This window comes from Gracilinanus agilis, chromosome 1 (genome assembly GCF_016433145.1).
Source record: "Gracilinanus agilis isolate LMUSP501 chromosome 1, AgileGrace, whole genome shotgun sequence".
NCBI lineage: Eukaryota > Metazoa > Chordata > Mammalia > Didelphimorphia > Didelphidae > Gracilinanus > Gracilinanus agilis.
In genome coordinates this window covers 92317356-92329824 of record NC_058130.1, presented here as the reverse complement: position 1 = coordinate 92329824, position 12469 = coordinate 92317356, and the positions used below count along the sequence as shown (strand labels likewise).

General features: G+C 46.4%; 1 protein-coding gene across 2 annotated transcripts; it reads right to left on the bottom strand.

Moving 5' to 3' along the window:
- Positions 1-3365: 3365 nt before the first annotated feature.
- Positions 3366-11774, bottom strand: DALRD3 (DALR anticodon binding domain containing 3). 2 transcript variants are annotated; one of them, XM_044679938.1, is made up of 13 exons: positions 11589-11774; positions 10867-11171; positions 9107-9369; positions 8891-8976; positions 8445-8570; positions 7113-7183; positions 6842-6903; positions 6387-6469; positions 5770-5893; positions 5525-5583; positions 5020-5133; positions 4034-4102; positions 3366-3888 (listed from the first exon to the last, which is right to left on the bottom strand). In XM_044679938.1, the coding sequence occupies exons 1-13, from the start codon at positions 11772-11774 to the stop codon at positions 3769-3771; spliced, it is 1668 nt and encodes a 555-aa protein (XP_044535873.1). In that variant the 3' UTR covers positions 3366-3768. The 2 variants fall into 2 exon arrangements, with proteins under 2 accessions (XP_044535873.1, XP_044535936.1); XM_044680001.1 differs by lacking the exons at positions 3366-3888; positions 4034-4102; positions 5020-5133 and having other exon boundaries at positions 5528-5583; positions 5770-5996.
- Positions 11775-12469: the final 695 nt, after the last annotated feature.

The following is a 12469-nucleotide window of genomic DNA, read 5'->3' as shown; positions in this document are numbered from 1 at the left end:
GACTTGTTTGTTGGTCTTGCTGCATTAGGTCTTTCACCACTCTAGTACATACACTGAAGCCAAAGTAATGGCTTCTTTATATAGAGGTCTGTCCATGTGATTTCTCTACTCTGCTAACTCCAGTGCCTTCCCATTTCCTCTAAAACCAAGCATTCTTAACTTTTTGTTGTGTTAGGAACTCGTACTCAGAATGTTTCTAAAATCACAAAATAAGTACGATTACAAAAAAATGAATTATATGGAAATAGCTATCAAAATATTAAACAGATTCACAGGCCCCAGGTTCTCTAGAATAAAATAAAAACTGTTTAGCTCTTAAATCCCTGCCCAACCCGACTCCAAACTTCCACCCTCACTGGATATTATTCTCCCTCACAGGGTATGCCCTGTGATCCTGACAAATAGACCTATACTCATCCATTGCACCACCTGTATCCCATGCCTAAATGTACCCCCTCCTCACATCCACCTTCTGTTCCCTCCATTTCTCTTAGTCATTCTCTCTGCTTGAAGCCTTTCCTGATTTCCACCCCACTTCCTGGTACAAGTACTCTCTCCCAAACTGCTTTCTATTTAACTACTCTGTGCACATCTATTAACTTTGCTATGCAGTCTATTTTTAAATCTATTTGTTTCCCCTTGTTCGAATATAACCTTATTTCCAAGTTATCCCTCACACTTTGCACTGCAGCCAGCATACATAGGTGCATGATAAATCCTTGTTCATTGACAGCCTGAGTGGCATCCCCACTAGGCCTCATGTAAAAACAACTAAGATGAACTTCTTAGTAACCTTAAGGGAAAAAAGCAGCATGCTCCTTGCTAATGATCTCGGCTCTGTTCTCACCTTTTTTGGGGATGCCCATTTCCAGGCAAAAGTCAGTTGGGAATTCTTCACAGGTCCCAAAACTTGGCCTAGGGTTCCAGTGCTCCACATTTCATACGTATTTCACATAAACTTTCATTTCAGCTTCATTCATTGAAGAATTCAAACAGTAAAGCACCAGGCTCCATGTGTGGATATTTGGGACACATGGATAAAATACAGGCTCTTTCCTGAAAGAGCTTCTGGGCTTTTTAGGGAAAGATCTATTCACTGCAGACAGGAGAAAATGAAACAAGAGGAAAGATCTGGGCAAAGTGCTGTGAGAAGTTTGGGGGAAGGGGGACTTTCTTTCACCAGAAGTAGGAAAATCTTTGTGGAGTGTCCTGAATATCAGAGAAAGTTCAGTTGGTGATGAGGGAGGTGGTAGGAAGTCATCTGAAAATATGAATAATGGTGGCAGCTAGGTGGCTCAGCCAATAGAGCACCAGGCCTGCAGTCAGGAAAACCTGGTTTCAAATCTGCCATGAGACACTACCTACCATGGCTAATCACTTAACCCCAGTTGCTTAGCCATTGTCAGTCTTCTGCCTTGGAACTGAGACTTGTATCAATTCTAAGGCAAAAGATAAAAGGTTCTAAAAAAATAAAATATGGGTAAAGATGTAGTCCACTTTAATTGGAATTCTGAAGGGGAGAGTAGTATGAGGCAAGTATGGACAGGTATATTGGAGTTAGGTTGTAAAGGGCCTTGAATAGCAGAATCAGCAATCTGATAAACATTGGGGAGCCACTGGGGGTTCTTGAGCAGGGAAGTGGCACATATAGTGCATGAGAAAGATTACTCTGGCAATAAAAAGGATGAATTTGTGGGGGAGGAGAGGAGGGTGAGGCAGTTCCAGTGAAAGCATGGAAACCTGCTCTGGTCCCAAAGCAGCAGATCAAAAGTTGGGCAGCAATTGGGTTTTGCATTTATTTACTTTATATGTGCCAATATCGGGTACAGAAGTGTCCTCAGAACAGGTGAGGCCAGATGAGTAATCGGTTCTTAGAGCACTATTTTCTGAAATATGTCTTCTTTGTTTTATTACTTCTTCCCCAGGACCCACTGTCTCTGAGATGAAGGTTTATCTTTCCAAAAGAAGATACTGTATTCACGCTCCATCTTCATTTGCCCCCTCTACAGCCCTGGTACCAGCCTGAGCGCCCCATTCCACTGCCCTTTCTGTTGAGGGCAGACTTGATTATTCAAGCATCATGGGCCAAGTGGATTAGTGGGTATTGCCTCCACATGAGAAAATAGCTTTGATCCTCCATTCACTGCTACCCGACCCCTAGGAGATTGTTTAGTCACACACCAAACGGTGGATGACCCATGATATCACTGGAACTGAACACCCAGATCACAAGAGCCATGAGGCCAGGTACTAAGGGTCAGAACTTTTGACACGCTCCAAGTAAACTCAGGGGCCACAAGGATGATGATGATGATGATGTAGTGGATGCATTAGCTTAGGTCATTAGGCTATGACCTAAGGGAGGATAACGGCTCCTGGATGTTTTCCGTGAGCCTCTACCTGCTGTTTCTCCTGAAGAGCCATTGCAAAGGAGGAGATGGAAGAGTTCCTGAATGTGTACCCATTTCCCCCAGTTAATTTCCATTTAGGAAGGTGCCCTCTTAGCTTTATCCCACAAGCACTAATTGCACAATCAAGTGGGAAAATGAAGGACCAAGAACGGGAGGGAACCTTGGTAGACACTGAGTAAGGTGGTATGGGCTGTAGGTGAAAACAATATGAATTGTTAAATCAGCAAACTCTGAAGGCACAGACCTAAGAAGTAGTTGTTAAGGAGCAGCTAGGTGGCTCAAAAGAGACAGCAAAGCCTGGAGTCAGTCAGACCTGGGTTCAAAATGACCTCAGCACTTCCTAGCTGTGTGGCCCTTGGCCCTTAACCCCAATTGCCTAGCCTTTCCCACTCAATACCATCGAATCTATAAAAATTCATCAATTCTAAGACAAAAGGCAAGGGTTTTAAAAAGAGAGAGATGGTTGTTAAGTAGGAAAGGGAAACTTGGACATGTATTCCCCTCCACACACACAAACACACTCCACCAGGAGAACAAACTTGGAGCTTGCCTTTTATCCTTGATGCCAGGTTCTTTTTCCATCCTGTTCTCTCAAGAGAGCCTGAGCTCTTTGAGGACAAAAACCGTTCTGATTTTGTACTTCCAGCACTGAAAACACTGGTTTGTACATGTGTGCTTCTTAATAAATGCTTACTGAATTGTATTCCACCCTGAAACTTTGAGGTTTGAACTGTTGCCTCATGGTGGAAACTCTGCCAATGGACAGCAGAAGAGCTATAGAGGCAAAGTAACTCGAGCAAGAGTGGAGGGTTTCCTTACTCCTATCACTCCATGCTCACGTCAGTACTTGATGAGCTGGGGCAGGAGGTGGGGAATGGATTCAGGGATTAAGGTTAAAGTTCCAGCTCATCTGTTGTTCCTCCTGAGCAGAGACCCAAGATGTTCACCTGATAACCAACAAACACTTTATTTTGGAGGGAAATGTTAGTTTGCTCCCAGCCTCTGCCAGCAGTCCAGGGCTTTTTGGGTTCTGAGAGTACTAGAAGGATTTCTCCTTGTTAGTAAATCAAAGAGATGTTAAACTGTTGTAGGGACAAGTAGTAACTGCTGAGAGCTGGGCCCAGCAAATGAAATGGCACAGCTGGAAAGCACGGAAGGCTATGTTGGTAGGGGGTGGTTTTGTCCACAATAAGATATTTTAACCAAGTAAACATGTAGGCAGGTTTCCACAGTCAAGCACCTGCCTTTGCTGACCCTTCTAACAATGCCCTGAGACCATGAAGGCAGTCGATTCCAGTGCCTTGGAGGTAGGCAGTGAATGACACCTGGAAGGTCCTTGGAGGACAGAACGGTATCCTCAGATCTGGCTGAGTGGGGGAAGATGCAGAGTGGCCAGGGCGCTGTGGAAAACCTCTTGAACAGCCCGCATGAGCTGTAAGCGAGCAAACATCTGTCCAAACAGATGAGGTCGTGGTTCCTGCAGGGAAAGGAGGCCATTCTAAATCCATCAGGACCAGGGCAGTACTTCTCTTTCTCATCCCCATGAGAGCAGCCTTCTCAAGAAAAGGTTAGTGAACCTCTCCAGCTGTCCTGGCCCTGGGGGCTGTCAGGAATGTACTCACCCCAAGGATGTGCACTCGGTTATAGTAGGAGCTGAAGTCCATGCTCAGATGCACCAAAAACTTGCACACCTGGGGAAAAAAAGTCAATATCCCTCAGTCTGACTCATGCATAGAGGTTTAATATGACAAGTGAAGACAAAGGGGCAGCTAGGTGGTTCAGTAAATAGAAAGCCAGGCCCAGAGATAGGGTTCAAATCTGACTTTGGACAAGTCTTCTTAGCTGTAACCCCAGGCAAGTCACTTAACCCTCATTGCTTAGCCCTTGTCACTCTTCTGCCTTAGACTAGATCAAAGAGAAGGTAGAGTTTTAAAAGAAAAAATAAAGTAGTAAAGGCAGGAGGCTGACTTTGCACCTCCCCTGCAAAGGAAATCCCTGGACTTTTGGGACAACACCAATGTAGGATTGCCCCAGTAGGGGTGGGAGGTGTAGGAAGGAGAGAAAATTGGTTTTTGTCAATGTTTTTTTCCTAAAAAAAGGGAATTCCTTGGCCACAAGGTCAAAAGAGCTCATGCTCACAGTATATAACTTGCTAGGCACCAAGCTAAACCCCTACCTTCCAGAAACAGCACTGGAGAACTAAACCAGTCACCTCTTGTGCCAGTCTGTGAAAAGCTGGAGAAATGTTTCTATTTAATCTTCCTGAGGGCCTTCTACAATTTGGCACAGAAGTGGGACAGTATGTGGCATCTGTGTCTCCTGACAAAGCTGGCTCTGAGAGAGCAATCTTATGTCCAAGAGCAGCGATGGGCAAACAACGGCCTGTGGGCCAGATGCCGCCCCTGAAATGTTCTGTGCTGTCCTGCAACATTATCCCTAATCTGACAAATACAATGAGTAGGATACAATACAATGAAACTTCGAAAGACTTGCTTGGAAACAGACAGATGGGCATTTCCTTTCCTTAGGCCCCCTCTTTAAAAAGTTTGCCCATCTCTGTCCAAGAGTATTTGCCACCACTGACATGCACTACCCCCCATGCCATTACCGCCTCTGTGTTGGCTGTTATCCTGATTCCTGGGCTTGAGACATGGAGCTGTGCTGATTGGCTGAGTACCTCAGGAAAGGGGATGATGCCATTGAAAAGCAAAAGCCATTCACCCTGTAAAGATAAATTCTGTCATTTGCTAGAGTTGTCATCAACTCGTCCAGCCTTGCTGATCTGGCCCAAACCCACCTAACTCATCCCTTGGGGGTCCAGGACAAACAAGCAGAAAGCTTGGCTTGACATTTGATGGATTGAACGTTAGTCAGGGCAACCAGATTGCTAGTGTGGGAATACCGTTTCTAGGCCTGGTTTACCTAAAAGCCCCATGTTTTTGTCTTCTGCATAAGTTCCTATGTGGCTTTGCACATACTTTGTTCCCATGAGTGCCTTATGGCCCAGCCAGAGGGTGCTTCTCTGAAGAACAGGGAGCACAGGATCCAGAATCAGGTTCTGCAAACAGAAACTTTCCTAGCTACCCCAAGCCCTCCTCATCCTGGTCACTCACCTCTTCACGAAGCAAAGAGAAGTCCAGCTCAGACACATCAGGGAAAGCAGGATACAAACCTAAGAATGAGAAAGCTGTCTGGAGTCTGTCAACATCTTTGGTCATCCAGATAAGTCAGAGAAATAGGATGTTTTAAGGCAACTCCAAAAACACTGTCAAGTTCAGCGGACTCTGCAGTAAGTACAGAGAGCTCCTGATTGCTCCGGCCCCTGAAAAATCTGACCAAACCAGGCTCTGTAGCTCACCTTGTTCTACACCCCGCTGATAGCCATCAAAGAGGGTGGCAAGCCGGGCACAGTTGTACATGACAAAAGCTCCACTCTTGGTGCCTTTGGTAGAGACGCTGGTATCCTCCAAGTCCAAAGACATCTGTCAGCAACATGATAATCCGTGAACCCCAAGAGCTTGTTTCTGGAGTCAGCCCCACCTCCCCTTCATGGCGGAAGCCATGGTTAGAATCAGGAGTTTCAAGCTGAAAAAGAGATCATCTAGTCCAACCCCCTCATTTTGCCAAGGAGAACATTTAGACCTAGAAAACTGACTTGCCCAATCCCAGAGCTGGCAGGGCTACAGCTCATGTCTCCTTTGATTCTCAAGCTAACAGCCCTTCCTTTTGCACCATGGCCACCTCCCCCTTTAGACCAGGAACACAGACCAAGCACAGGAGCAGTGTTATTTCCCCCCAGACCATTATTAAGTTAAATCAAAAGCATTATTTCCCTGTTATGAAAGAATGGCATTAGGCTAATATACCCTGTGATTCCCATCCAAAGGGCCACTGTACCCCAGATCATCCCCTCTCCGTGGTGGCCTGCTTGTGCTCTCACATCCTGTCCACAGCTAGGCACTGACTCACTCTCACCTGACTTCGATGGGCTGTACTTAGCATTTCAAACTTGACTGCAGCAGAAGTGAGAGCCCCAATTATTTCACTCCAGGCCTCATCTACATAGGGTACAGAATCCATGATGGACAGATCAGTCTCATGGGAATTACTAGCTATCTCATCCCAGAACAGTGCTATCTCATTAATGGCCTTTCCTTTCCCCAACTCAGGTAAGGGGCATGGACTTGTGCTATATCAGCATGAACCAAATATGATAACAAAAGTAAATGTCAGGGGAAACGAGAACAATGTATTCCATAGCCCAACTAAAAAGATGTTTGTATCCTTCAATTCACAAATTCCTAACTAAGAAACAGAAAAGGCCCTACCAGTTCCCACCTTCTATCCTCTGATAGGGAAAGAGCCACCAACCCCAGGGAGCAGAGAGAGTAGTCTCCTAAGGTGTGGCTCCCACACTGATGAAGCATTACCCTGAACAAAGTCAACTCCATACTTCAGCACTGAGGCCTCACGCATCTGGGATTGCCGGAGCCTGCCAAAAAAGCCCACTGGAAAATAAGATACAGCTATCCCCCTGGCCTGAACCATTCCAGGAAGACCCCCTGTCCCACTTGGCCTCATCCTTTCCTCTGTGAGGTTAGCCAGTTGACTTCAGAGTCTCAGTCACCTCCCATGATAGTGCCCACCACAAGGTCATCCTCGGAATGTGTTTTGGACCTCAGCTGCTCCATGCCTACTCACCTATAGTACTGGGGAGCACTCAGTGGGGTAGGAGAACCCACAACTTTCACTGGTCCACAGACAAGATGCTTCTGAAAGAAGGGGAAACAGATGGTAGAGTCCCCATACTGGCCTGGATATAGCTCTTTCACAACCCTAATTGCTCAGCTGGCAACTTCTAGCTGGAGGCCATTTTCCCAGGCATCGACCTCTATATCCAATTTCAAGTCCCATCAGTTCTACTTTGTGTCTTTAGCTGGTCCCTACTCCATCCTAGCCTAAATTTCTTCTTTCACCCCAACTGGTCTACTGTAAGAGCTTCCTAACTCATTGCCCTACCTCCAGTGTCTCTGATCATTTTCCAACCCACAATTTATCTGTGAATGAATAAATGAAAATAGTAAGAGCTTCCTAGGTGCCACGCACTGTACTAAGTGATGGACATGAAAAGAGAAAAAGCAAGACAATCCCTGCTCTCCAGGAGCTCACAGTTTAACCAGAAGAGACAACACATAAAAACCCTGTACAGGCTGTCAGATGTTCTCCCTCTTAAGGCATAACTTTTAGCCTCACATTTCCCTCATTGAGAACCTTCTGTGACTCCCAATTTTTCACCATATAAAGAGTTAGATTTGGAGCCATTACCAATCTTTCATCTCCCCACTCCAGACACCCATCCCACTTCTGCAGGTCAAGCTAGCTTCTTCAGGCTCCCTTGAGCACTCAGGCTTACTCCTACTTTGATCATGCTCCACTGCCTAGAAGGGTTTGTCCCCTACTCTGCTTCCTGGCTAAAGTCCCTCTGGAGATGGTGGCGACATCAACTCACTCCAATCAAAATACTAAGCCTCGTCATAACCTGCCCTATCCTCTGGCTCATCAATTTTAAGACTTGGTTATATCTGATATTTATCTTTTTTGTTTGAGTTTTAGGTCCCCTGGTGGACTGTGATTTCCCTAGGCACAGAAATCAGAGACCAGAAATTTGAACATTTTAGTATCTTCCAAGGCATGACAGATCACAGTAAATGAATAATGACTTAAGAGATAACTGGGGACAAAACTGTATCATTCCAAATCCTGGTGATATGGCTGATTCAAGGTTCTGTACTTATTCCTAGCCTTCTAAGAGTTTAGAGTCTGATGACACAAGTGTCACATGACATGTGGTCTGTGACACAGAAGCAAGACAGATACAGTAAGTCATGACCTAAGTAGACAGTAAAACATGTCTATCCAATCAAAGATGAGAGTGTGCTGGTCTGCAAAGGTAGAGAGGGAAATCTGTGAGTTGCACAGGTGGTTATGCAGGACCATGAGGAAATGACAAGTTCCCTCTGGTCCACTACTAACCTGTTGGGAAGGGGCATTGGCATCCAGTAGTCTCCAGAGTAGGTGTAACTTCTGCTGCTGGAAAGCTTCCTCACAGCTCACCACATGAACCACAGAGCAGGGAGTGCCTCCAGCAGAAGACTTAGCCTGCAAGAGGCAAAGCAGTCACAACTTGGAGATTGAGGGGGGAAGTGCAAATATTTGGACCCCTGTTTTCTAGGAGAATTTGAGGTTCTAAGATAAGAGATTAGAGGGCTAAGAAGTGATAGGACCAAGACTTGACACAAAGTCCAGGTTTCTTCCCACTTTGCCAGCCTGCCTCTCAGAGAGGTCAGCATCACTGTGGACCTCATCTGGTTAATAGCATGCCTGGCCCAGATAAGGCATTTACTAAATGTTTACAGATTCTCTGACCTACCCCAATTCTGCTTAGTTCAAGTGGATGAGGGAAGAGTGCCCTTACACACCTGGCTGTGACTTGAGGGGAGATTCCTAGGGTAGTGCTGGGCAGCATCTTGGAGCTCGGCCAGGGCTCCCAGCTGATCCTCAGTTACTACAGAGGACAAGGAGGAAAGAATTGAGAGCAGTCAAGACTGTTTCTCTTCAGCACTCTCTCTCTGCAGGGCCTAAAGAAAGAAAGCTGAGGTCCATCCTTCCTCTGAAGATGACTTCTTCACTTTTACCTAAACAGATGTCCAGGTTGGGGTCAAAGCCTTCCAAGCCCGGCTGCTGCTCCAAAAACTCTTTCAAGGATACTTTGCACACCACTCCAGAGGGTAATTCTTCAATTGGGACAACAGCATGATCCCTAAGAACTTCCTTCAGTGCCTCAGTGGATTCTGGGGATGAGGATGTCTTGGAAGCTGATGGCCAGTTGACTTTTAGCTGCTGCAGGAAACTCCTGAGCCCAGGGTCCTGTATGGCTGGAACCTGGTAAACAGTCACCCTGCAGAGCAAACAGAGACCCTTGTACCTACCTAGCCAATATGAGAAACAGTCAATGGGCCACCCATTAGAATCAATCAGAGTTCCAGACCCACATTACTATGAATCCTTCACATTCAACATATCCTAAGTTGAACTGAATATTTTAATCTACAAACACTGATACCTGTCCTTCCTTCAGACTTCTCTGTCAATGACCCCACTATCCACCTGGACATTGGTGTTTGAATCCTCAGAGTAGTTTAATTCTTGCTTCTTTTTCACTGCTACTTCCAAAAAGCTTTTTTAAATTACAAAAATTGAACTCATAGCATAAGTGAATTACTTGTATGTGTAAAGATGTGACTTTTTTTAACCTTAAGTATCAGTTCCAAGGCATTAGAGTGGTAGGGGGCAACTGGGGTTAAGCCATTTGCCCAGGATCACCTGGCTAGGAAGTGTCTTGAGGCCAGATATTGTAATGAGGAAATTAAGACATTAGCACCCAGGCTGTCAGGCTGTCTCTAAAGACCTGAGAGTTCCATAATGGAATGAAGCCAGGGTTTTGAAAAGAGTGGTTAGTTTGACCAAACTGAGGGGAGGGAGGTTTTTTTGGCTGTGTGATCCAGCTTTGCCAAATATCCAAGGAGCTGTCAGTGTGGAATATCACTGAGAAGATACTTCAAGCAACTATTGTGGCCTAGGTTGAGGAAAGGTCTGGATTATCTGCTGGTGGACAGCAGATTTATCTACCTTACTCCCTAGAGCAGGTTTTGGATTGACTGGCTGGATAGTGGACTTATTCCTGGTTCCTGGTTATTTCCTCATTACAATGTGAACCCAGAACTTCCCACTTCCAGACCTGGCTCCCTACCAAAGAAGCTACCTAGTTGCCCCAAAGGTATGACTTTAAAAAAATCTGTATTAATAATGGCTTATATTTCCATGTAGCTTTTGGGTTTGCAAAGCATTACAACTCTATAGGGTAGGTAGTGGAAGTATTGTCCCAGTTACGAACAAAAGAAAAATGAGGCTTAAATGCTTTGACAAATCTACTCATCCAGAAGTATAGATTCTCACTGCACCATTATAAATCAGTGCCCCTCAGTGCCTCAGTCGATAATTTTAAGTTTCTCTGGCCAAGAATAAAAAATTTCAGTAGCAAGTAATGAGCTCTTCCACACTTGCTAGAATAGATCTGAGCTGGCAAAGTCATTCTCCAGGCCTTTTGTAACTTAGAAAGACCAGCCTGGCAATGTCCTTGAAAATACCAGATTGCTTCTACAACTCAGTGAAACATGAGTGCTTATGCGGAGGGATGACCATCATGACCCTAATATAAATTAGTAGGAGACAGGTGGGGAACAACAAGACTTCTAGGTATGAAATGCCTGCACATTTTCTTCTTTTTTCTTTAGTTTTTCTTTTATTTTCCAGACAAGCTTTCCATAGCCCAAATCACTAGCTTGTGTTGGGTCTAGATATCCACTAAGAAAGACTGTCACTAACTCTGACTCACCCTTGTTTCCGCAAAGTCTCTGCTAGGTGATCAGCCACCAGGATAGCTCTCAGCTGGCTCAGGCTTAAGGAATCTGGCCCCTTTGGGCCATGCAGGGACACACATTCCAGGATGATACTATGTTCAGAGGTGGAGGAGGTAGGTTGGGGAGCTACATAGCCCTGTAAGGAACTCAGGACCTGCTCAAAGACACTGGGCCTCTCCAGCTGGAGTGCCAACCCAGCCTGGGTCTGGGTGCATTTCTGAATGGGGGGGACACCTGGGGCCTCTAGAGCTGCAACCCCATCAATAATGTCTTTTGGTACCTAAGAAAATAAAAACGGGTTATAAGAAAAGTTTGCTAATTCTGAAGGAAGATTTTATAACCTCCTCCTTAACTGGAGAGTTGCTAGGGTAGGCCATTCCCTTTTCCCCCTTTGGGGAACATTTCCCTCTTTTTCACTCTACCCCTTCCTCCCAGTAGACTTCTGCTAGTCCCCCGCTCCAGACCTAGGCTAAAGCTTTTGAGGTGCTTAGAGTTCACCCCACCTCGCCTGCCCTTTGCAAAGGGGAAGCAGCGGACCAGAGAGGAAGAGGCTCGACCAAGAACCCCAAGTAGATAAGCAAGAGGCCAGGGTCTGAAACCCCGGATTGAGAGAAAACTCTGGGTGGGGGGTGTTAACACTCTTACGCCCGCAGGTCCCTTAGGCCACCCCGCAGCTAACTGCCCGGCCCAGCCCCACCTGCCCGTCCCCAAACAAGGCCTGTAGTGCGCTGCGGGGCGCCAGGAAGTCGCGGCTGCGCAGGTTCCGGGCGCTGCTCTCTTTGAACCACACCGAGCCGCCCGAACTGGCGGAGGGCGGAGGAGGACGCAGAGCCGCGTTCAGAGCTCCCAAAGTCTCCCCGACCCCGAAGCGCACGGTCGCCATGGAGACCGGAAAGTAGAAGACGGAAGCGGAAGTCGGAACTTCGGGAGAGCCGGAAGTTCGCCTATGCGCGAGAGGAGCGCACGATCGGAAGCAGCGCAAGCGCGGAGATGGTCACGTGTTCGCCGACTTCCCTGAGCTTGCCTGGGCCTCCGAGCACGTGGCAGGAGAGCATGTGGGACTCGCGGCCTGAGCATTGTTTAGTTTAAAAAACTCTCCTTTCCGTAGACACGGTGGGCAGGGCAGTAGGCGCATGGCTGGCTGAGAGATGCTCCTGCAGCTCCAGCAGTTGAGCACAGACGCGTGCTTGGGCCTAGCTCTGACCTCTTCACATCGGTTTATAATCCGTAAAATGGGGTTATAGGGTATAGAGAGCATTAAAACGTAGGAACTCCCAGGCTAACCACCGTGACTACACAGAGAAGACATGCTAGTCCCACTACACTGCCAGGGTGGGAAAAATTAAGTAAGGCCCCTTTAAGAAAAAGAATAAGAATGCAAGTTGGGGTTTATGGAGAAAGCAGGTGGCTCCTAAACAGTAAGTATGAGTGCTTAGGGAGATGAATCCGGGGAATATTCCAGATATAGGGGACCCCTCCCCCCCAGGATGCATTTCAGGAAGGTTGACCGTGAAGAATCAGGAAACAACTAATAGTCCAATGTAGCAGGTATATAGTTCCAAGGTAAGTACTGGGAAA

Coding starts and splice junctions, on each gene's coding strand:
- DALRD3 (XM_044679938.1), bottom strand. CDS start 11,774: ATGGCGACCGTGCGCTTCGGGGTCGGGGAGACTTTGGGAGCTCTGAAC. Junction 9,370..10,866: donor GAGACTTTGCGGAAACAAGG/GTGAGTCAGAGT, acceptor TTTGCTCTGCAG/GGTGACTGTTTACCAGGTTC. Junction 8,977..9,106: donor CAACCTGGACATCTGTTTAG/GTAAAAGTGAAG, acceptor TGTCCTCTGTAG/TAACTGAGGATCAGCTGGGA.